The sequence below is a fragment of the Rosa chinensis genome, chromosome 5, assembly GCF_002994745.2.
Source record: "Rosa chinensis cultivar Old Blush chromosome 5, RchiOBHm-V2, whole genome shotgun sequence".
Taxonomy (NCBI): domain Eukaryota; kingdom Viridiplantae; phylum Streptophyta; class Magnoliopsida; order Rosales; family Rosaceae; genus Rosa; species Rosa chinensis.
The window spans coordinates 59,903,365-59,929,422 of NC_037092.1; the positions used below are offsets into that span (position 1 = coordinate 59,903,365).

Genomic DNA, 26,058 nt, shown 5'->3' on the forward strand with positions numbered 1-26,058 from the left:
TCAGTGTTTAATGAGTTTCATGTACGTGCGCGGTTATGACAGTTCCGTCTCGGCTTTACAATGTAATTAGTGTTATGCTGCTAAAGGATGGAGATTGGGGTGTTCGTATATAAGTAATCGATCAATTTGGGTTTCTAATAGGCGATTCTAATAGGCGAGCAAAGTGCTCTTTTAATGAGCAAGACTTGAAGTAACCTTTCTATCAGGATAAAGACTATCATCAGTATAGTAATGAATGGTCTATGCATTTTTGTAGCTTGTCTACTCGATCTAGAGTGACAACACTAAATTAGTCTATGTCAATATATATATACTTGAGGATTAACATTTTTTAGTTTTTATTTTTTGACAAGGAGGACTAATTAATTAATTGGACTATATAATTGGAAGGCACCTAGAAGAACATGTTGAGAATATATATATCCCACATGGGAAAAATGGGACCTTGCCTATGGGTTTATAAGAGTTTGGGCCACTCCATCCATTGCCAATTAGTTTTGGATGTGAACCTCAGATTACTTTATCATGGTATCAGAGCGGGTTACCCACGTGTGCATGCCTAACAGCCACACGGGCTCCACGTCACCCAAAAATTGTCCACGTGTATGGCTTGAAAATTCGCCACACGTGCGGGGGCGTGTTGAGAATATATATATATCCCACATGGGAAAAATGAGACCTTGCCTATGGGTTTATAAGGGTTTGGGCCACTCTATCCATTGCCAATTGATTTTGGATGTGAACCCCAGATTACTTTATTAGAACATAATAACTTGACCTAATCAAGCTGTGCTACAGTCAAATAAAACAAAACAAAAAAAGACCTAATCAAGCTACTGTTTTAGAGAAACTGAATTTGGGAGGAATTTGCTGTGTGTTCTCATTGATAATAGGGGCCTCTTTATATAGAGGATTACAATGCATAGAATCTCAATCATACAAGGAAACGGAAAGTAATTCTACATTGATTAGGATTCTAGATCCTTCTAATTAAATCCTATTACCACTAGGTCAAGTAACCTAGAGTTTGGGCTAAACACAAATTAGGTTTTCCTTGAACACTCCCCCTTGTGTTGCCCAAACGCGGTGCTTCTCTCGTTGCCTCGTTAAAAACCTTGCCGAGTAACAAAAACCCAGTGGGACAAAAATAACCTCGGTCAAAGGGGAAAAAGAGCACAACACACCCTTCACGATTCGAGACGAACATGTAGACATCTCCCCCTGATGTCTGCACCTCCCCCTGATGACTACGATCATGGGAGTTCAGATAATTTCCGCAAGCCAATTCTTGCCACATGTTTCTCGAACGTGGTATTGGGAAATGACTTAGTAAACAAGTCTGCCTCACTGTCCTCAGATCGAACCTAGTTCACTTTGATCTCGAGGAGTGTCTGTTGTTGCTGATTATGCTTGGTGTTATCGCTATTGATGTAGTCTTGCCTCATTTGTTCAAAACAAGTAGCATTATCCTAAATGCTCGTAGGCTCATCTGTGGTAGACTTCAAACCACAATTGTTCGAACATGCGTAATTATGGATCCAATCCATATGCATTCACGAACCACTTCGTGAAGGGCAATGATCTCTGCATTGTTCGAAGATATAGCGACTACGGTTTGTTCTGTAGACCTCCAAGATATCACGGTCTTTTCCCATGGTGAACACTTAACCAGTTTGGGAATGACCATTGTGTGGGTCAGAGAGATACCCAACATCAGCAAAACCTTCCAAAACACATGTCGTTTTGGGATGGGGATAGAGAACGCAGGCCAGCGTTGGCTGCGTTTCTGGTGTGTGATGGGTCCGAATCCATCATCTCTTTGTAGGGATAGAACAAGCCCATATCATTCATACATCTCAAGTATCGAAAGATATCTTTTACACCAATCCAATGGCGTCGCGTTGGCGCAGAGCTATATCTAGCTAACAAGTTCACAACATATGAGATGTCCGGTCTTGTGCATTGAGATAAGTACAATAATGCGCCTATTGTACTAAGTAAGACACTTTTGCCTCTAGCACATCTTCGTCATCATCCTTTCGACGAAGATGATTCTTTTCAGGATCAAGACTACGGACGATCATGGGGGTGCTCGTAGGCTTGACCTTGTCAAAATGCCTAAGCATCTATCGACACGATGCTCAAGTTCCAAACCGAGCCATAATCGTGTTCTCCCAAAATCCTTCATCTCAAACTCAGATTTCAAGTGTTCAGCGGTTTCCCTTAACTCTTTAAGGGCTTCTAATGAAGATCATGTCCAACATGAACCGCGATAGAATCTAAAACTTGTCATAGAAACGCGTGGGCATATCCCTTCCCAATCAAGTAGTCACTTTAGTGAGCGTTTCAACCTCTTTGTAAACGCGCTCCATGGTCTAGAGCCACTTGACTTGGGTAAATGAAGTTCACCATGAACCTTCATGTATATTCCGTATCTAGATCCCTATAGAGATACGTAGTGACCACATTTGTAAGCTGCATGTTCAGTTATTCGGAAACTACCAAACTGACAAGGTAGTGGAGTGCAGTGACATCCACTATGACAGAATATGTCTCATCGTAGTCAATTCCAGGGCGTTTTGTGAGAAGCCTTGCGCCATAAGGTGAGACTACCATCTCTTTTTCTCACTACGCTTTCTAACGAAGACCCATTAGTCAACAGGTTTTATGTTAGGAGGTGTTGGCATCTCTAGCTCGAAAACCTTCCTCTTCGTTAGAGAATCCATCTTAACCTGGATCGCATCTTTCCATTTAGGCCAAATTTCTCTACGTTGGCATTCATTCATCAACGGAGCGTGGTTCGATATCATCTGACTCAACAAACTCATGCGCAACAAAATACACAACTACATCACCAATTATGATGGAGTTTCTATCCCACATCTCATGTACACTAGTGTAAGTTTCATAGAGCTCTATATTCTCAGGAATAGGTTCTAACGTTGAGGCGTCCCCCAACGATAACCATAACCCGGAAGATACTCATGAGACAGATTTTGAGTCTTGATGATCAAAGGATTGGAATGTGCCAAAGTATCCTTCGAACCCACGTGCCTCCCACGCATCCTAGCTGGGGCCATGGCCTGTAACGCTAGAGTGCCACTCTCTTTGGCATTGGCGCCTTGCCTACCTCCGTGTGGGGTGGCGCTACGTCCTCTCATAGGGACGTCCTTCCTTGCAGGCATGTTTGCAGCATATTTGTGTGATCTTGTCACTTTAATAGGGATCAAGATGAGACATAGTGGGGACAGACTACGACAATTCCTGTCGTTCCTGTTGAACATTCGTGTTCTTATCTCCCCCTAACGACGAGAAGACTGTCTCATCAAAGTGACATCCGCAAATCTAGCGGTAAGGAGATCGCCTAGCAAGGGCATTTAAGTGGCGGACGATTGTTGGAAGTCTCAAATCCAACGTAGTTGCCCATTCGTCTGTAAAGACCCATCATAGAGCGCTGTGGCGGCGCAATTGGCACAAAAATGGCTCACTCAACTGTGTGTAAGTACAAAAGACGTGTACCCAGCCACTAGCTGTAACGCAGAGGTACATTGAGTGGCATTAGGTCGTAGACGAATTAGCATAGCTGCATGCGATATTGCATCACCCCAAGCGGATGTAAGAAGATTGGTGCGCATTACCAATGTTCAGACTACCATCGTAGTCATTTCCGTGAGACCATTTGGGTGTGTTCATGGGAATGTGATGTCCAACATCAAGCCCATTGCAATATCCATCGAAAGTCTTTCGATGTAAACTCTCTAGCATAGTCAAATCCAATTGACTAAATAGGATGATTCGGGGAGTGAGCCCGTTGTTGTATGATATGTGTTAGGAGTGTAGCATAAGCAGCATTACAAGTGGACAATGGCACAACACGTGACCAGTGTGTTTGCGTGTCAACCAACATCATGAGATATTTAAACGTCCGCAAGTTGGTTGAATCAATCCACAAAATCCGTACGGATTCTTTGTAAGAACAGAATGAGTAATGTCATATCCTTTGCATAGGACGGTCTCAGTCGTAATTTCCCTAAGGAACAGGCTTAGTAAAAGATGTCCGTGTGAAGTCTTTTTGTAGACGGATCATCATATCATGACCAGGATGACCTATCCTGTCGTCACAAAGCCAATATGTGTCTAAGTCCAAGAGATCTTCTCTCATAACTTTATTGGATTTAATAGCTCGAATAGTGACATAAAGTCCACTAGAGCGACACATAAACTTCTCTAAGATGCGTCTTTGTTCGCAATCATTAGAGGTAATGCAAAGGAACTCATTTCCGTTCTCTACATGCATTTTCGCATGGAATTCGTTGGCTATTCATAGGGTACTATTTGCCCCAAGAGCGTAGAGAGTTTCTGTGACAACTGTAATCAAGGTTCCATTTGGCAAGTGGAACTTGGGCTATTCCATGTCCTTGAATTAATACTGATGGCCCAGCCATCGTAGTCACAAAGTCATATGCTCAGAATCAAAATTGAGTCATAATGAAAAGAACTCGAAATTTTATTCATAAGCCAACGGAATACATCATTGTTTCTATGATCAAAGAAAATCTAATCCAATAAAAAGTAATATGGCAATCGCCTACAACTCTTGGAAGATAAAAAGACTTAATCAAAATCGCCAGTTTCTGGGTCTTGATCCTTGTAGTCTTCCACCCTTAGATCTAGATCGCCATCTTGATCTTCTTGTGCCATGTAATTTGCTTCCCTTGCTTCACGATACGTCTTGTATGCGTTTGCAATATTCTGGGGTGCGGTACATGATTTGGCCCAATGTTCAGTTGATCCACATCGAAAACAAACATCATTATGGTCAGGCTCCCTTGATCGAGGCGCCATTGGGGCGCGATTTGGACGACCTATCCTCTTGGTGGCGTTACCACCATGGTCGGAGGCTCCGCCTCTCTCTCTCTTCACACGTTGACCTCCACGGTTTCGTGCACGCCTCTCTTGGCGATTTCCTTCCTCTTTAGGGCGAACATATGGACCAGAATGTCCAGAATTGTCCCTATCCTTAGGGTTTCGCTCCTTACGTCCTCCATTAGGGGCGCGACTATAGTTAGACTCCGGAATAGGCTTAGTTCCCACGGGTCTAGCATTATAGTTCTTCACAAGGATATTGTCGTGCTTTTCAGCTACGTTCATGGCGCCAATGAGCTCATGAAACCTTGTGATACGTCCTGCATTTACATCAATCCGATAATTCTTTGAAATCATCAGTGCAGAGACGGGGAAGGTAGAGAGAGTCTTCTCGATCAACATCGTATCAGTTATGGCTTGGCCACAAAACTCCATCAGAGACTTGATACGAAGAGCTTCCGAGTTATAATCAAGCACAGACTTGAAATCACAAAAGCGGAGGCTATGTCATCGCACTTCTAAATCAGGAAGCAGGGAGTCACGAACGTTGCCAAATCGCTGCTCAAGTTCTACCCATAGCTTTCTTGGGTCTTCCTCATTGAGGTATTCATTTTGGAGCGCGTCATTCATGTGCCTTGTCATGAGAATTATGGCTTTAGCTTGTTTTGCTTCGAAAGCAGTAGCTTGCTCAATGGAGAGCACGTTCTGACCAGGCTCTTGGATGGCTCCCAGAAGTCCATCAGCCTTAAGATGTTGGCACACATCTCGGACCCACCTATGGTATCCTGCGCCAGTTGTTTCTAGTGGAACGAAGTTCAACTTGTTCAGGTTACTCATCCTGAAAAACAACACAAGATTAGGGTTAGTTTCGGAGTGAAAGGGCTACCACGAAAAACTATTAAATTTCTGAGCGTAGTCGCTTCCAAGAAATTAGAGATTTTCTGAGCGTAGTCGCTTCTAAGAAAATCCGATTCCAAGAGGGGTTTTTGGATTAGATCGAAACAACGATGTATGTGGTCGATCGTTTTCTTCTCAACAAACTCTAAGTTTGGAGGACTCTACAAGCTCCAAGCTTGGAGTGAGCACGAACCCCCACAGTTCGGCTATTGGTCTCCCCTATGAAGAAGAAAGGGGGGTAGAAGAAGGGATGTTGGAAGTTCCCGAGAAAAGAAGAAGAAATTGAAATAAAACTTCAAAAACGGGAACTTTTAAAAAAAGTACCTTAAAAAGATGGTCGGAAAAAGTCGTCGCCGGAAGTACTGTAGCAGTGAGTTACTGTAGCTGCCGGAGTTACTGTAGCTGGCAGGAAAGTCGCTGGAAAAGTGCCCGGGAGTTAGCCGGAAAAGTGGTCGGAAGTTGGCCGGAAAATGGCCTGAAGTTGGCCGGAAAAGTGTTGACCGGAATGTTGACCGTTGACCGTCGACTGTTGACCTTGACCGTTGACCACTACTGACGTGGCTGTGGGTCCCTGTTGATGACGTGGCAGTGGGTCCCTGTGCTGACGTGGCCGTGGGGTCTGCGTCAGTGGGCTTGGGCTTGGGCTTCTGGGCTTCTTTTGCTTTCTCTTTTTCTTTTCTTTTCTTTTCTGCCGGTTCAAGATGTAGCAGCTCAAGTGGCCGGTTCACTCTTTTTTAGGCCAGTTTTTGCAATTTTTCTTCCGGTTCCTGAAACTTCATATCAATGGGCTTCTGGTATCAAAATTTGGTGAAATTTGAAGGTCCGGAAGATGGTGAACCAGTGGAATATTTGCTGCGAGTTGTATGGAGCTTCCGGTGGCCGGTTCGGTAAGTTTCCGGCCGGTTCTTGGGGTGGGGCTGCCGGTTCTGGACTCCTGAGATCGATTCCTTTAATCTGTGAGGTGGAGGCAGAAAAGGCTTCAACGATTTGTATTCGGATTCAAGGTTTTTAGCTTCTTGAATCAGGGTTTGACTATTTGTTTCAGGGTTAGGGCTCGTGCTGATAACGTGTTTTAGAGAAACTGAATTTGGGAGGAATTTGCTGTGTGGTCTCATTGATAATAGGGGCCTCTTTATATAGAGGATTACAATGCATAGAATCTCAATCATACAAGGAAAGTAATTCTACATTGATTAGGATTCTAGATCCTTCTAATTAAATCCTATTACCACTAGGTCAAGTAACCTAGAGTTTGGGCTAAACACAAATTAGGTTTTCCTTGAATAGCTACTAGAAATTAGAAAACAGATATGACTTCATTTTTTTGTTTTGTTGAATGTTTCAAGATTCTATGATTACGGATCATACCCCAAAGTTTGGAGTTGTATCACTTTCTTTGGTCAATTGGTATACAGTCATAGTCTAATCAAATAATAGTACTCGCGGGCCAGAATCATCTTCTAATTATTCACATGAACTTCAATTTCACTTGATCAATGTGGGAACTTCATGAATATCTGGAAAGTAGAGAATCAAAATCCACAAAAAAAAAAGGTTGAAAATTAAGGGATGCAAAGTTTTTATAGAAATGGTGAATGTAGACATGTGGTGGTATAAATAGAAGCAACTGGAGAAGAATTACATTAAAGCAGGAAAAAGAAAATTATAGGACTCAGTTTGGTTTACGGAGTGTCCTTTTGTAACAAAACTGGACATGTGGAGGTACAAATAGAAGCAACCAAAGGAGAATTATATACATGTCAAACCAGTAAAACGAAAATAAGAAAATTTATGTCAAAGCAGGAAAAAGAAAATTAACCAAAAGGGAAGGCCTTGGTTCATCTTATGTGCATGAGCTTTCAATCTTCCCCATTTGTTTCTTAGAAACTCATCCGGTGTACCTGGGGTATCTAGCTACTTATGAGTCATTACATATCTTCTTAGTTCCTGTCCTGTCTCAATCCTAAACTTCGATACAGAAGTTTTGCACGTTGATCATGACTGGTAAAGGAGCTTGATCTACCCCTTCCAGAAGGTCATCGTAGCCCTTCCAGAAAGTCATCGACAAATTTCTTTCTTTTTGAGTTTTTGTGATTAAATTATACAATTTATACTTTCTTTTTACTTATTTATTTTCTACTGGGATTTGGAGTTCTAATTCCACCACGTACTATTGGGATGACTTTGTTTTCACACTTCAATTATTAGTTTACAAGTCTTTTTCTTCTGGTTCAAGTTTGAGGACCAACCACTGAAGATTCAATGATCAAGATTCGAGTGGCCCAGTCTTGACACTTGAAATTTTTTTTTTTTTTTTTTATGACAGAGACTTGAAGTTGAAGCTACCTATCTTGCTTCCACTATATATGTTGCCCTCTCTTTAAGTAATTACCTTATATATATATATATATATATATATATATATGGCGTTCAAAAGTCATTGAATTCCTGTCCGACATTTACGACCATACCACTTACATATCTATCTGGTTTCCAGATACTCCACCAGAAAAAGATGCATCCAGCACATGGTGGGTTTTACAGTCCTTTTATTCTAAGGTGTGTGTTGAATCCGGATTACCAAAAGCAGAAAAGAACTAGGGTTATGGATCAAATAACAGTAGATGCAATGAGTTAGGCTGCAAAAATGGCAGTTTATGTTGAACTCAAATTCTATATCAGACCCTTTTCCATGGAACGCTGCTTCAATGAGGACGTATATTTGTGCCATGCAGGTATGTGTGCCATGCAGGTATGTACTACAGAATTGTTTTGTACAGTAGAAGTAATTTACATAATATCAAATAATAGTCACAAGACCATCAGCAGATCAACATTAGTGTCAGAAAGGTTCTTGGCAAAATGGGTATTCGCTTCAGCTAGAAAAGCATACTTGTTCTCATGTAAAATGATGACCGATCGACCTCCCAATCACCCAATGAGTATCAACTTGTTTCAAAACCGTTAAGTTCAGGTAAAAACACCAATAGGAGTTAACTAGCAACTACGGTTTCTAAAAGAATATGAGAAGTTTAGTTATTATTTGTTTAGCAGACGTTATACCTCTTTCTTTCGTGGCTATTATCATTAGGATGGAGCGTTTTATTCGAGTGATATAGATTATAGAATGATTGATTGATGAACAGATAACGAATCTTTGACTAGAATAAGCGCAATTCAAAATGGCTTACTAAGACCTTTCCATTAAATTTATCATGTGTCTATAATTAAGTCATCAAATTTTAAGATAAAAACATACCTTTTCAATTAGTTAGATCTAGTTCATTACACAACCAACTTAGTGGAGATCATATATCTGTAATGGGTTGAACTTTACGCTGTTGATATATCAAACGGTATGGTTCATGTCTTACATTCAATAATACCAAGCTAATTAAAACGGTGTATACGTGAACAACTTATAAAAACTAAAAATAAAAATAAACTAATTTCATATCCTGAGCCTAATGACTTGGAGCTTTTAATGAACTACTTCCGGTTCACAAACTACATTCCAAAATTTGTGCTTAATTTCTTGTGATTGTATGTCGATTTGGTGCTGGTTAATTAGTTTCCAGATATGCATGGAAATATTGTAGAAGGCAATTAATCAACGAAGTTTTTCTATGCTCTCATCGCATTTTTTGCCATGGCTTCGATAACCTGCATGCCTGTCGAGGCTACTACAAGTTTGGATGGTATCGTTGCAGTTGCGGCGAATTTGACAGTAGGCGGAATGACCTTCGGATTGAATTTAAATAGTACTTCATTTCTCAAAGAATTGAATGTTACGAAATCAGACTTCCCAACTAATTTTGCTTTTGGAATGGCTACTTCTGCTGCACAGGTACGTAATTTTCTACCTATGGTTTATACATGTAATATTATAACGTTTTCTCAATAACTAATGTATTCGTTGGATGCAATTCTACGTAGATTGAAGGGGCAGCCAAAGAATTTGTGAGAGGACCAAGTACATGGGATCATCGCGTTGATATATACTCCCACGTTAGTTTAGTTCACATATTTATTAAGTACATCAATCTTCACTTAATCTAAGATAATTAGCTGCTTTAAAGACTGTACCACAATTGCAGGTAGTATTCAAAACAGCGACAATTCTCTACAGAAATTGATTCATATAGGCGATACAAGATGATCGATTGATCTGAGTAGTGAAAAGTCTAAACATCTTTAACATATTTACACCATCCTTTCTAAAATTTCATTTCTCATATATATTTAATTTGTGAAATAATCCAGGAAGATATTAGTACTACAAAGAACCTTGGAGTAGATTCTTACGTACAGATTCTCCATCTCTTGGGTTGCTAGCTAGTCCTCAAGTACAATATGCATCAATACACTAATTTCGGTAACGGTTGACCAACTTTATATGCATGATGTCGCATATGTTCTATCTTTTTAATGAATGATTTTGAAGACCACAGTGAGCTTTGCTTCAAATTTGAAACAGAGTTAAAAATTAGTTCCCAATCAAGAGCCATCAATTCCTGCTGTTTACGGGTATGAAGTCGGGATCGCCCCACGGGGGAAGTGTCCACTTCATGATGATTTTTGTGTGTTTGGATCTGCATAGAAATGTTTCGTCCCCGTACGTCCATACAAATTTGATCGTAATTCATCCACAGAACCTTACATTGTAGCCCACAACCAAATTCTTGCTCATGCTACCGCAGCTAACCTTTACAAAGAAAATAGCAAGCAAAGCAAAAGGGTAAATTTAAATCGTCCTTGTTTCAAGATACTATGTGCCTACTTCAGAATCGCAGGAAAATAAAGCAGCAACAGAACGTCTTTTCGACTTCCAACTTAGGATGGTTTATGGTCCATTTGTGTGTGGATATTATCTATAAAGTATGAAAGAAATGGTGAAAGAAAAAATTGTCTACATTTCCTCCACAAGAAAAAAGTTTGATAAAGGAGGTCTAGATGTTGCTGGATTCAATTATTACACACCCACTTCTGCTAGAGATAAGGAACCATCTAACGAGTTGCACCATAGCTATGATGTATCCGCACAAGAAATAGGTAAAATTTTGAGTCTCTTAGACCTAAATCAAAATACCCAAGTAAATCAAAGTTCTAATTGTAAATTCAAGGACCATGTTTTGTTGGTTCAAAGTGATGACTTTGATTATGCTGAAGTTTCTGTACAATCAGCGAGTATTGCACATGATTTGACTGAACCATGAGTATTGCACAAGATTTGACAGAACCGTAATCAATCAAATTGACAAATTATGTGTTAATGGTCCTAGGTAAACCATTAAACTACGACAACAAAATAATGACAAATTGCCCATCAACCATCATTTCTTGAAAATATCACAGCAGCATACCTACAATTTCTACCATTTACAAACACTTGATATATATCAACTCTCAATGAAGAAAAAATATTAAAATAAAATGTACATATCAAGTCGAACAAATGTGCAATTGCCTGTGCACTAAGAAAGTAGTCCTGATGACCACAATCCTCTTCAAAGCTCGCCTCAAAATTAAAAAAAGCCGCTTTACACAATAAATTAGGCACAACAAAGAACCGATAGGAACGCCCTTCACGCTCACAAAACTGAACCCAAAAAGATAAATGAGCATGCAAGCAAATCAAGCACAAATGAGTGCACATATCACTAAGCTCCACTAGCAGTAGTACATAAGATACAACGCATGCGAGAGCCACCCGATTGGGGACCATCATCACCATCATCATCTACATCACTATCATCATACCCATAATCTGTTACTCTCTCCGGGGAAGTGATCCCACTCCCATTCATTCCACTAGTGTAGGTGGAATCCATAAGACAAGTCATGTGATAAGCATGACAGCAAAAGAAAACAATGACATTAACACTCTGTATAGAAAACGGATCGAAACATATGCAACACCTTGCACCACCCTTCGATTTTGATTTAACCTCCATACTTCTCACACCAGATGATTTCTCAACCACTTGAGAAGTCCTACCATCATTCCTTTTTGCTCGTGCCTCATCTTCTTCATTGCTCAAGTAAATTCCATGTCTTGCCTCATTGTAGTATTTGACCAAGAGGTTCACAATATCAGCCTGTTCCCCAGTTACACAATCAGAATTTTCACAAAGTGCTCTGTTCAAATGCAAGACAACAAATTTACATGGAACAATAGGGTACCTTAAGGATGTCATTGCACCCATGTCTTAGAGATGTTTCAGTCCTGTAATTGGTGATAATTTTGACTAGCCTATCCCTGAGCCTGCAAAGTAAATTACGAAGGGTTAATGTAAATTTCTCCTCAAAGAATACTCCAAATTTAAATTCATCCTACACAATCATGTAACTTTAGTTTATGTTGTGGTAGGTTCGCAAATTCGAACATAGTTATTGATACCTATATGTGTAGATGGATACATCTATACTTGATTTGTATGTGCTCATGTCAATGCACACACATTCATATTGAACCTTCTCATACACCTAGAAATTTAAAACAAAAATAATTTATCGACACAAATATAGTGTATTAGGTATTTATGCTTATTTAAACTATAATTATCTAGGCGGTTTGCTAATTTTTTAGCTTTGTTAGGTTTTAGTTTTCCCAAAATTTCTTTTCACGTGGATTTCTTGTCCACTGCTTTCTATCTATCTTCTCTTTAGCAACAAAGATATCTGCTAGGATTTCTAGAAAACGAAGAATTCATTGATTGAGAGGAGGGAGTATAAAAAAGTAAAACTAAAAGAGGATCAAACTGACAGAGGAATCTCCAGTCCATTGGGAACCATATTCACAATATAAAGAGGATCAAGATTTCCAACAGTGTGCTCCAATAGCACGCCGACCTGTCAATTAGTAGAAGAAATTCAGAGCATCTTGATTAGGACTTGTAGATATATGCACGTACATGTTCACAAACTACAAACAAAACCACAGACTAGCTAATATAAATACCATCTCAGGTTTATGAAGACACTGCTGGATCAATTCCTCCCATAGTTCATCATCATGTTGCATACTCACAAATTCTACAGCCTGCACGTACACAATTAAACTTGCCGTCATCATCAACAAAATCAAATAAACAGGCAAGAAATAACTGAAGAATGATAAACAGGAGGTACCTCTTCAATGTCCCCTAGTTTATTAATGATTATAGCAAGGGCTTGTTTTGCATTTCCCATTCTTCCAAGAATGAAAACTTGCTCCTTTACAAGATCCTTTCTGATGCAAATTTCATATGCCTGAGATAGATTTCTGAAAGTCAATTTATGACAAACATTTAAAGTCCATCCTAATTGCTCATTCATGTAACTGTTCAAACCTTCTCAAGTGTATAATGTTGACTACTACGAAGAAAAGGAAGTAGCATCTTTGAATCATAGTCTGCATAAAGCTCTACCTACCACAGTAAAACAGGACAGCACAAGTGTTAGATGATATCCATTCAAGCAAACATGTAGACTAAAGTTCATTGAACAGCACACAGTATTGCAATAGCCAAACACGAGCAACTGAGCAAGTAGGGAAAGACTTACAATCAAAGAAACAGTTTTTTTATTTTTTTTTATTTTTTTTTTGGAGAGGAAACAGAAATGAAATGGATCAATCTTAAGGAACCCTCTTGTCCCGAGATCCCTAAGAAATGGATAAAGAACCCTCTAGAGTGCCTAAACATATTCATTTCGCAACAACAAAAACATGTAATAACATTAAGATATAATCCCGAAACTTGTTTCTTTTGCTGAAAATAGGAAAATTATGTGAGGGTGATTTCATTATGGCAGGCAACTTCCACCCACAAATGATTGATAAATATAAGCATGGGGGCGGGGGGGAAGTGAACAAAACTAAACACAACACGCTAAATGCTGCATTGAACAAGTGATTTGTTGCAAAAAGAGGCAGAATAGACTAAGATACCACAAGATAGAAAAGGCACCCCAACTACTATATGGGAGCTATACTGCCCATAATACAGAGTGAAAAACATCCATGGGAACCCTTCACGCTTGTTCATCACCATCCTACCTGTTTAAGTGATTAAGTCATGACAATGACACTCTTCTCTTTGGCCAAAAGAAGAAAAAATGACAATCCAACTATCAAGGTTCCATGCATCTAGGAAATTAAAAACACACACGCAGACAGTTATAGAGTGCAGTAGGCTGCATTAGTTGTATAAAGTTCACATATACCTAGTCTTAAGATATGGGCACATGAGAAACTTATCAACTGATATGCAGAACAATTTAGATATGTTGTGTGGAAAAAAAAAAAAAAACTGTTTGACGGAGTATACATCAATAAATAAAGTATATGTGGCTTCATCACACAAATAACTAAGCTAAGTCAAGTCTTCAGACCAAAAAAAAAACACCAAGTCAAGCCTTCCACAATACCTGCATATCATGGAAATCTTTTCCAGCATGAGGGTCTACTTCAAATAGTGAATGCAAATATAGATGCAAGTAATTTCTGGAATCGCACTTATCACTCGCATTCAAAAGTTGTTTGACAACTTGAGACGGAGTAATCAAGTCCTTATTTTGAATCAATAAAGGAACAGCATGCTTGCAATCCAGCATCATCAGTGGGACGACCTGCCAAAGCACAGACAACAAAGCAGCCACATAAGAAATCAGATTGAGCAAACATGAACTAAAATGAAATAGCCAGTAGCCAGTAAACTGATAATTCTTCGTCTCTCACACCAATTCCTAACCCCATATATAGACTGCTAGGTTCATTTACATTGTCAATTTGTCTACTTCATATATAAGTTGTGATCTTGTGTCAGTATACCTTTTCCCGAATCGAATCATATAGATTGTGTTTTTCGATGAAGGCAAATACATTTGGGTTCATAAGCTGAAGGCAAAATAAAGGAATTAATCAGATATCAAGGATAATATCATGTAATTAAAAGTAAGGTAACAACTTTTAATTGCATTTGTGCTTTGCAAATAAAGTTGTCTGCACAGTCATGTGCATCAAGAACACTTACATCAGCATATAGTGAAAAGGCTTTCTCATATTGCCCATCAATCACATACAACTCTGCTAGTGCCTGAATATGAGAAAAGGTGTTTAGTAGAATCATAATTGTCATTATATCAAGCTATTCCGTACAAACAATATCTGTCTGACCTCCTTAAGAGCATCTGTCATGGAGGATGTGTTGAGCTGAGGTTCTATAGCAGAGATTACAGGCAATGCAGAATAAATCACAGGTGGCCATGATCTGACAGTTGACAAGAGCTCCGAATGAAAAGATGGGTTTGTAGCAATAGCCACAAGAGCAACCTTTGCACACCAAAAAAGAAGATAGCATGATCTTCCAGTTAGTATATCAATAGGACTACAAATAAATATTTACCAATTGACAGGAAAATATTTCCTCACAAACCTCATATGCAGTATCACGTAATCTTGGGTTTTCTGTTGGTATATATGGCACTAGTACTGGAAGCTGACGCAGATGAGCAAAGTGGAAAACCCATCTGTAAAGTATAGTCTACTCTAAGATTTCGATAAACAGTATGACAGACATGCCAGTTATATTTAAAATATAGGAAATACAGAACAGATATATTACCTTTCCCATGCAGATGCCGATCCTCGCAACAATTTGGGACACAAAGATGCTGCTTCGGCATATTTTCTTTCCACAATCAAATGATCAAGGTATCTAGAACCAACCTAGAGGTAGCAGACAAAAATTGACCGAGTTTCAATTAGATATACAGTTAAAACATCTATAAATTAATAGCCTTGGGACCAAGGAAATCCTATTAATTTAGCGACTATTAAATAATAGATAAATTAATAATTTATTAATTTATCGATTAATTAATAACTAATTAATTTATCAAAGTATTCTTTATTTTCTTAAATATTGTTGTATTTTGTTCAATGTATTACGTATACATTATGCAATGTGCTATTTTGTTAAATGTACTACATGGTTCAATGTACAACATAATTCCATTTTATGAACATGGAGCCAACCAAAACTCTATTTAATTAAACAAAAGTCATAGTAACACAACAGATCACACACAACAGTGGCTTCTCATCTCAAAGGTGTAAAGAAATCAACAATGAGTACAACAAAGATAATCCAGGTAGCACTCAAGAGCAATTGCAACAGTGTTTTAGAATCATAAACACTATGTATCAAGGAATTATTAATTTATATATTACATGGGGTCTATATGAATTTTTTTTTTTTAATGCATTATCTTATAAATTTAGAGCATTATTAATTTAGCACGTTGCCCCCAAGTCAGGACCAGCCAAAAATATTATTTAATCGAGGTTATTAATTTATCGAGTTATCAAGGTTCTACTGTACCAAAGTTATGTTAGATATAAAGAAATGAATCACAAGGGTGTCAAGCCAATACGACTACTAGAATAAAACCATGTGAATGGAAGTTCCAGATGAAAGCGTGCACATGCTTACACATATTAAGAACGTGAACTATTACATGTTAAGGAATAAAAGAGCCACTAGAACGCAAAAAAATATAGCAGATACATCCTTATGTTTTCTATAATCAGATGTGAAAAATGAGAAATTTGATAGTAAATTACCTCATCAAGAAGTTCACTTCGTCCCTGGCCAGCTTCAACTGCAGCCAAAGCTTTTTCGTGTGCACCATGTTGAAGAAGCCAAGCAATATGATCTTCAGCATCTCTGAAAATAATATATGCATCCATTTCTTCATCAAGTGTGCATGATCCAAATTAACATATATTTATCTTCATACATATACTATAAAATTATAATACTTGTTTTAAACACATTCCTCCTCCATGGTAGTGCTGAAAACCTTAATCAACTAATTTCAAAAACTGTAAGTCAACACAACCTCATAAAAGATTTACAGAGATTGGAGGGTTGGAAAAAAGCTTTTTTGTCGAGAGGCGGTAGGCTGACATTGATTCAAGCAGTTCTAAGCAGCCTCCCAACATACTATTTATCTCTTTTCCAAATTCCGGTGGGAGTGGCAAAGAGATTAGAATCTCTTCTGAAAAAAATTTTCTGGGATGGAGTCGGAGAGGGTAAGAAGAACCATCTAGTTCGTTGGGAGATAGTGTCGAAAAGCAAAGAAAGAGGAGGGCTGGGAATCGGGAATCTACTAGCAAAAAATAAGTCTTTCCTAGGGAAATGGCTTTGGAGATTTCCTTTGGAGAGAGAGTCCTTATGGCATGCTGTAATAAGGAGCAAATATGGATATCATGTGAATGGGTGGGACACAAAGCCAAGTATGGGTGGATCAAGTAGAAGCCCTTGGAAGGATATTTCAGCAGGAATAAGCCAATATTCTCTCTGTCATAAACTAATTGTGGGCAATGGCAAAAGAGTGAGGTTCTGGGAAGACTCTTGGCTAGAGGATCAACCCTTAAAATTCTACTTTCCAAGGTTGTTCAGACTATCAAGACACACCAACTATTCAGTGGAAAGGTTAGCTATCCCTCTCAATTTTCCGATGAGCTGGGATTTTGGGTTCAGAAGAAACTTAAATGATCAAGAGATTGAGGAGTTTGCCTCGCTGATGGTTAAGCTAGAAAATGTCCGATTAGTGGAGTCCAAACCAGATGAAAGGAGGTGGAAGCTTGAGCCTAATGGGAAATTCTCTTGCAAATCTTTCCATAGCTTCTTAATTAGTGGTGGATCAGATCCAATTTTTCCTCCTGCAAAGTTTATTTGGAAGGTCAAGGTCCCTACTAAGGTGAAGATTTTGGGATGGCTTGTGGTACTGGGGAAGACAAATACATGTGATGTTCTTCAAAGGAGAAGACCAGGAAGTTGTTTTTCTCCTCACTGGTGCATTTTATGTAAAGCTCAAGGGGAAAGTGCTGATCATGTCTTCGTGCATTGTGAAGTGGCTAATTTCTTATGGAAAAAATTATTTTGGGAAGCAAGAGTGGACTGGACAACTCCATTACAGAGAAATGACTTGCTAAGGGAAAACCCCATAGCGTTTGGTAAAGGTAAAAAGGCCAGAACCCTTTGGGGTTGTAGGGTGCTAGCTGTAGTTTGGGTGGTCTGGATGGAAAGAAATAAAAGATTATTTGAAAACTATGGAGGGGTGGAGAAGGAAGACCTGTGGGAGAGAGTCAAGTTTTGGGCATCCTTATGGGTTTCGATTTCTAAGGAATTCAAGGATTATAACCTTTCTTCCATTATTCTTAACTGGCAAGCAGCTGTAGTATAAGCCCCTAAGCCTTGATTAGTATTATTAGACGAGATGCTAGGCCTATAGCCCTAGCTGCCCTCTTTAGATCATTAAAGCGGACTCCTTGTCCGCCTCTCTGTATCTCGATTTTTGCTTTTTTAATAAAAAGCTGTTTCTTCTCAAAAAAAAGATAGTCACCCAACAAAGCTCATTCCCTAAATCACGTTATGTGTCAAGTGTCAACACAAGAAGGAAAAGATTCAATGATAGATGTTTAATTTTATAGAGTATTAACAAATTATGCACTAGTAAATCTAAAAAGATGATAATTTAGTTCAACTAAAAAGAACCAGGTACTGGTGTTTGCTTCAAAACTAAAAAGAACCAAGTACTGGTGTTTGCTTCAAAAAATAAAATGGATATTAAATATGGTTTGGTATTGTAAGTTCCTTTTGCATATTGAATGAGTAGCTAGGGACGTGTTCTGTTCCTCTTCACTTCATGCCTGAGCTAATTTCCTCGTAGTGTGTCTTCAATTCCACATTTCCATAACTTTAGCATGGAAACTCTTATTTGGAAGGACAAGCGTGTAAATAAAAGGGTGCTTCGAGTGGGATGGTCTGATACAGGTAAGCCTAATAGAAGAGAGGGCTCAACCTTAGTAGTTGATACCTGTAGCAGTTGAATTTTCTTAAAACTGTCTAAATTGGGTTCATTCCAAGGTTCACACTTGACGTACGAAAGAGGCTGAGCTCCAGATTCTGAATTATGGAACTTTATTTTGATTTTGGCTAGATAACTGGAGACGTGATGGTGTTTTTACCTCCTTACTGATTTCTCATCCCCTCACTTCCCTTTGGTCAAGGAACTCCAGAGGGCTGCGATTGGGACTCCAATCTCTTTTCCAACAAGTTAATATAGGTTTTGATATCAGTTCTGTACTGGGTATGATCCTTTTAAGAGGTACTGATAGAAAGTAGAAAAGAGAGAGAAACGAAACAACAAAAATAGAAAGCTTCTTTTCATTACTATGTTCAATATTTCAGGTCCCAAGACCAAAGGTTTAGGTAGACCATTCACCAGAACTTCAAATGCTCATACAAGCTACAAATAAAAGAGACAGAACTGACCTGGGTTTTGCTATGACCACATCCTTTGGTGATACAATATAGTACAGTGGTTCATCACCTTCAGCCCACTGACCACCAGCATAGCTGCTACCTAGATTCACACTAAAAGGGTTTCACAGCTATATAAATGTAAATTATTATGCTGTACATAGACCTTGAAATTTGATAATAAGCATGTAACCTGAGAAAGGAGCATGAGCAAGTGAATAGTCCTTTGCCTTGTAATGCTCAAAGCCATGTACAGGAAGGGCATCTGTTGAAAGTTCATCATTATTCCATGTCACAACGCGTACTTCTGGTCTCTGTGCATTTCCCTGCTACAAATAGATTAAATGAGTTAAAAGCAATATCACTTACAGTCCAGGTTACATGAAAAGTGGAGAAATTTTAGATTTCTTTTACAGTTAACTAGAAATAGATCCCTTATAACAGATTTTGGATAAACTATACTTGTGTCAAAGAGCTTTTCTGCCCCTTAACTGTAGTTGTCTCTCCCATTGGCCACTAATTTAATTTCAATCTTCCTTACATCTCATGCATTGAGATTTTCATCAAATCTTTTATGGTAATCTCCATTAAAGCGTCGATCTGACTATATGAATACACAAATTGATGTTCACAGTCAGTGTCATAGTGAGTCTAACTGGTAGTCAGTGACCAAAACGAAACACTGGCCAAATGTCATGGGACAATAGTATAACTTTGTGCATCTTATATCAACAAAATGTGTCCAGTGATTTAACAGTTAGTCAGTTACTATGTTCAAAATTGCTACAAGTCTGACTTTCTTAAATTTACATTTTCCAAAAGCATTCTTCATTTATCAAAGATTGCCCATATGATAATCTAATATAAATAGGTCTATTACCAAGATACACACAGAGACACACACACATTACCATGAAAACAATACATAAATAATAAAACAATGATTGATCCTGAACAATTTATTCGAAAAATATAAAATCATCTTGATCCAAAAAAAAAAAAAAAAAAAGCGGGAATCACATGATGCTTGACTAAAATAAAAGCGCATAAGTTTCAGAGAGACAAAAGTCTTCTCTCTGCAACAATAATCATCACAAATACTTCAGCTGCAACATCTTTCCCAAAAACATAATTTCAACAGCAGTAAGAGGGGAGAAATCCCCCAAAAAAGGTGCAAATTCATGAATTCAAGGAACAAAAGGTTACTATACAGCATGGGATGAAAAAAGCACCTGACGTGATGGAACAGAGCTACTAAATTCCTTCTCCCCATCGTCTTCACCAGGGATATAAGCTAGAACGACCAAAGAATCACCAAAAGGGGCAATTCCCGATATGAAATAGCTGGTACTAAAGGATGCCACAATATCCACCTGGTTCATACTGGAAACTGGGACAGGCCTATATGAGCCATTGGCTGCTTTAGACTGATTTGTTTTTATTGATGTGATTTTGATTGATGTTCCCCAAGCAATGACCAACAGTGTGTCATCCTGAGAGTGATGAAAACAGTGAGAATGCATGAAAGCAGACAACAGTTATTTTATGGTAGGAATGAGAAAAAGATGGACCATTTATGCAAACTAAGAAATTTCATATATGAAGGTAATGGGATACAGCAGGAATTTCATATAGCTTGTGGTTACAATATAATATAACTTCTTTCTAGTCTATAGTTTCTAAGAGTTCTAAGAGGCTATGGTGACTTTCCTTGGGTTCTAGAATCTAGATATTTATAGTAATTGTGATTCCCTTACTCCTAGTCCTCCCAGTCTTCTCTCCAATACTTCCCTAATTAACTTCTACTACCCTTGATTATCCTTTTTTTTTAACTGAACAAGGCTTTATTGCTATGCAAACAAAAGATTACGTGCAGTGAACCAGAGGTCCAACACATTAAAATAAAATCACAGAATGTTTAAACTAAAAGAAACTTGAAACAGATCTTTCAATCACCATGATAGCCAATAAAGAGAGGTCCCTGAAATCAGAAGTAATTGATGCCCAAAGTGAAGTCCAAAAATCTACTGTTTCAATTAAACTAGTCCATCCCTGGCTTTGTAGTTTAAAATTCTCTGATCTCTTTCCAGTCAAATGATCCAAATAACAGCAAGTACGAAGAAACCCACAAAAGTTTGGCTTCATTCCACTACAAAACGCTTTATGCTTTACACTTACAGAAAAATACATCCCTAGGAACAATCCGGCTAACAGTCACCTGGCCAGATAGTTTGAAGCACAAGCTCATTACACCCTTTTTTCTATAGGAAACATCATTTTATTAAAACAAAAGAAGAAAAGAAACAGAGGACAAGAAACCAATCAAGAGCACCAGCTGCAGCAGAGACAACCAACCAGAACAAAGACAAATAGACAAGAAATGATTCTGCGACTACATAAAAGCTGCACTCCGACTAAAAAATTCCAAAAGATGAACTGATGTCAAATTCTAAAGAAATTGTAGCCCACAAAGAAGCCCAGAACCAAATTTTCTATACATGTATCCTTAAAAATTCTTGGGTTAGCTTCCATCCTCTCCCACATAGACATCTACATCCTAATACATGCTACATTTCTACCATTTCTACCCGATCATAGACATCTCACCGTACAACCCTTTGAATTTAAAGCTCCCTGAAGCCCCCCATAGATAAACATTGTAGGAGAGTTTACTATGCACCATGTAAACAAATTTACTAAAAGTGTGGTCCCACCTACTAACTGCATGATACACTTTTACTAACCTGCCAAACTAAGTGAGGGAGCAAAAGCTCAGGACGTGGGCTTCCACGTGGTCTTTCTATGAATGTTATGCGCTGATCATTTGCTGTATCATATACTTTCACGCCTGCATCATTAGCCCAAGCAATGAGACTTGATCTCCACTTCACCGCATGTATTGGACCCTCACCAGAATGCAAAACCTAGACAGACATATTAGTCTTCAGATATTAGAAAGCACACCCGAAAGTTTTTCAACATGCTATAGTATAAGTTAAGTACAAACCTGATCTTTAAAGCCAAGCCATCTTTTCGCATTGAAGTATAAGTGGCCTGCGAGCCCACCAGCTACAAATCTTCTAGATGATTTTTTTGCATAATCTGGATCTACAGCAATAGCCTTCATAGGGCGATGATACTCAAACTTCATTTTCTCATCTGTGAAAAGGCTGTTTATTACGACAGACCCATCATCTGAACAGCTTCCTATATATTCACCTTCTATGTCAAAGCTAAGATCATTCACAGCAGCAGTATGAGCAGAAAATTCCTTGACCTGTAAAGAAGCCAGTCAGGTAAAGACATTGCCTTTCATACATATCAGGGGTAAAACTCTTTTAATTTGAATGTATTGTCCAGAAACTCTAAAGATGACAACATTGCTCAAGAGACAAAAAGAATATGCTTAAAATGCTTAATAAATCCAGGCTGTCAAACACTGGTAGAGGACAGACATAAATAATTCTTATATTACATGATTTTTCTGTAAACCATACAAACTTCCAATTGCAAGCAAAGTTGAAGTGCAATCATTATTTGATTTCAGGAAAAGACTATTACTTGTTTATGAAGGCAGAAAGAGGGAAAAAAAAATTATAGGGATGCAACAGAATTCAAGATATCAAATACATGAACATAGAAAGACATGATAGCAAATTAACCCTTCTGTTGCTTGGTAAACATTAGAAATTCCCTGAAATCATGGCATTGAATGCAGCATTTTCTTTCCTCTTTTCTTTTAAGTTTTTGAAAAGAAACAAATTTAATTGATCACAAAGATTGATACAATAAAAGTGCACAACTGGTCCACAAGAAAAAAGAAGGAAAACCAGCAGAAACCAGAAATCTACACCATAATGACTTAAATGATGCAGACAAAAAACCTAAATAACCCTATGCTTTGACTATGGCAGCCCTCCACTCAAGCAAAATATCAGAAATGCTAGTGTCTGAATTCTGCAGAGGCCAACAAAGCCACCAAAAAACTTTAATCTAAAGCTCCTACAACCCTGCACCTCTATAATCGTCAAAAGTTCTATTTCTTTCAATCCAAAGCACCCATATGACAACTAGCACACTACAGTCCTACAGAAAATTAGCCTTCTTTCCTTTTCCAAAGCCAACATTCCTTGCACTGGATAGAGTAAGATTCAGTAATCTTCAAAAGTTTCTACAACCCTGCACCTCTATAATCTTCAAAAGTTCTATTTCTTTCAATCCAAAGCACCCCTATGACAACTAGCACACTACAGTCCTAGAGAAATTAGCCTTCTTTTCTTTTCCAAAGCCAAAATTCCTTGCACTGGATAGAGCAAGACTCAGTGCTAGGCTATCCCAACTCAAACCAGCCACTGTATACAACTCTCCCATAAACAATAATCAACTTCACAATCCACAAAAAAACATTATACACTCTCTCCCTGGAATTTACACATGACATACGACTAGAGATAAAAGCAGGAAATGGTCCTTCTTTGTAGCATATCGCCCATCTGCCATCAAGCACCCAAAGATCATGATGTGGGTGGAATCTTAGCCTTACTTGCAGGCAAGAAAGCTGGAGCTGAATTTTCTGTCCTCTAACTTTATGCAAGATCAAACAACCCAACAAAGAGGAATTCATAGGGATGATAGTTTTTATTTACATCTCAAGGGAACCCTTAGCCATATTGATGAAGAATACAAGCAGAATATTTTAAGTCAAGATTTGGAAAGTAATTCAAATAAATCTAGGCTTTTACTTTTATTATTAGGATTATTTCTTTAGGATTCTTTTAAGCATAGGGATATTCCTAGTTATTCTAGAATTGTCTGAGCCTCCCTATATGTAGAGGCCTTTATAGTCTTTTATTTTCAGATTTGAGTTAATAAAGATTGAAAACTTTTGCTTCCCTCCAGTTTGTGTGATGCAACCTAACCTTAGGTGTGATGCCTAAGTCCTCTGGGTGTGATGCCTAGAACCGTACTGGTGTGATGCTAGTAGCTTTACCCTAGAATCTTACTGGTGTGACCCTAGTAGTTCTATCCCTTTTCTTCTTAAGTTTCTTATTCTAAATTTTTTTTTCTTTCTAACAATCGAGACTGCTGCAAATAAACCCTAGTTCTATAGTTCTTTTGCTACTTGTCCTACATCATTTTGGCGCCATCTGTAACCAAACAGTTTGATCCAATGGCTACACGATCAGGGAAAAACTCCAGGGGTCGTATGACTGACTATCAGCAAGATGTTTTGTTGCTGAAGATTTTGGTACAACTTGAATCAATGGACGCTCGGCTCACAAAAGTAAAAGGTCATGGGAAAGCTTCCGCAACTGATAAGGCAGATGAAGAAAAAGATACTATAGTCCAGGACACCAACACTGGCGACAAAGAAGAGACAGAGCACCAAAAAGAAGGTGGGGGTGACAGTACCCTCAACTACGGAATTTATGATCCATCCAACCTCGAAGAAGACTTAGATACTTCATTCTGTTCTGTTAGAGGCAATCTAGCACCTCCTACAACTCAAGATGAGGATTGGCAAAGAACAGATATTTTCCGGATGTTGGTTCGTTGTGGGGACAAAGCCCAAAAGCTGATTATTGATGGTGGAAGTTGTGTAACTGCTGTCTCAAGTTCTGCAGTTGAGCACCTCAACCTTCAAGTGCAGCCACACCCGTAACCATTCTTTTGCTACTTGTCCTACATCACATATCCCTCTCTAGGGTAGGGATAGTTATTCTAGGAACTGGAAATGTGAAGTCAACAACTACATGCAGACGTCCAAAAGAAAACATCAAAGCACATTTGTTGCTGAATCATTTTGATTCTCTACAATATCTTAAAGGTAATTTCCTGATCAACATTAAAGATTTCCTAGTGGCATTGATTACTGCAATTTCTATCCTCTAACATCATGCGAATCAAAAATTTCCAAGGAATATGAGTCGTATGACTCCTGTGCGGTTTAGGGGTTTTCATTTCCCATCTCATGGAAAACCTTTACGGTCCATTTAGCTTACGCCTCTCTTTGGGTATTTAGTTCTGGAAATGTGAAACTCAAAAACTACCTAAAGATGTCCAAAGAAACCATCCAAGTGCATTATGTGCCGATGTAAAAGTTTGGATTCTCTACAGTATACAGCAAATTAGCAAAATCTTTTGATTTTGAAGATTTTAGTACAAGTACAATTAAACTAAACAAAATCAAAACTCTAATTTCTTCTAGTCCTCCTTTTTCCTTATTTGAAACCCCCTATAGCCATCTCTAAGTTAAGCACCATTTATTTCAGACCATGGTAAACTCAGTTTTCCACCAAACCACTAAAAATTCAAAATTACCAGGAAAAACCAGATCCAACCCGCTCCACTTAACCTCACATTCACACTAACCTAACCACCAATGCAAGAACTCCACTACATAAAAACCAAATTGAATCCAAGCTGACCTGATTGCCGAGAAAATCGAGAATATGAATTGTCCCGCCGTGCGTCCCGAGCGCGATCATCCGCTCCGCCACGGCGATACACGAAGCGACGTCGTTCGCTAGAAGCGTAGGAATGCTGCCTCCCATTCTCTGGTACTTGAGCCTCGGCTCCTCCTCCTCTTCCTCCTCTTCCTCTTCCACTTCCTCCTCCTCCTCCTCCTCTTCTTCTTCCTCCTCATCTCGCTCATCGTCTCCTTCTACGCCGTTGTCTGGCGGAATCGGAGCCATTGTTATGTAGGTCTTCAGCTCTGCTCTTGCGGCTCGTCGTCTCCCAAAGCGAAGGTGAAGAAGAAGAGAATGATTTGAGAAAGATCTGTTTTGGTTTGAGAGAGGGAGCTTCGCTGTGCTTCCTCTTCTTCTTCTATTTTTTCTTTTTTTTTTTTTGCTGCTGCTGACGACATGAATTATTTATTTGCAAGACAACAAAACGGGTGACGACAAGAGTGGAATGTGTGCCACCTGTAAAGAATGTTACTTTTTCATTTCGTTAGGCTTTGTACCCACACGATGGGGAA

General features: G+C 38.6%; 1 protein-coding gene across 2 annotated transcripts; it reads right to left on the reverse strand.

Moving 5' to 3' along the window:
- Window positions 1–11,074: 11,074 nt before the first annotated feature.
- On the reverse strand, window positions 11,075–25,920 carry LOC112164544 (vacuolar protein sorting-associated protein 41 homolog). 2 transcript variants are annotated; one of them, XM_024300762.2, is made up of 19 exons: window positions 25,505–25,920; window positions 22,084–22,353; window positions 21,821–22,000; window positions 20,309–20,569; window positions 19,270–19,405; window positions 19,089–19,179; window positions 16,370–16,472; window positions 15,369–15,472; window positions 15,180–15,273; window positions 14,921–15,076; window positions 14,778–14,840; window positions 14,576–14,641; window positions 14,173–14,373; window positions 13,095–13,172; window positions 12,895–13,014; window positions 12,725–12,805; window positions 12,530–12,615; window positions 11,947–12,028; window positions 11,075–11,861 (listed from the first exon to the last, which is right to left on the reverse strand). In XM_024300762.2, exons 1-19 carry the CDS (start codon window positions 25,769–25,771, stop codon window positions 11,424–11,426), a joined length of 2,877 nt encoding a protein of 958 aa, XP_024156530.1. In that variant the 5' UTR covers window positions 25,772–25,920; the 3' UTR covers window positions 11,075–11,423. The 2 variants fall into 2 exon arrangements, with proteins under 2 accessions (XP_024156530.1, XP_024156531.1); XM_024300763.2 differs by having other exon boundaries at window positions 19,270–19,402; window positions 25,505–25,919.
- Window positions 25,921–26,058: the final 138 nt, after the last annotated feature.

Excerpts from the sequence above, each read along its gene's own strand:
- LOC112164544 (XM_024300762.2), bottom strand. The coding sequence starts at position 25,771 with ATGGCTCCGATTCCGCCAGACAACGGCGTAGAAGGAGACGATGAGCGA. Across the intron at positions 14,642-14,777 it reads CCTTTTCACTATATGCTGAT|CTTATGAACCCAAATGTATT; the intron begins GTAAGTGTTCTT and ends TTTTGCCTTCAG. Across the intron at positions 12,616-12,724 it reads GTCTTCATAAACCTGAGATG|GTCGGCGTGCTATTGGAGCA; the intron begins GTATTTATATTA and ends ACTAATTGACAG.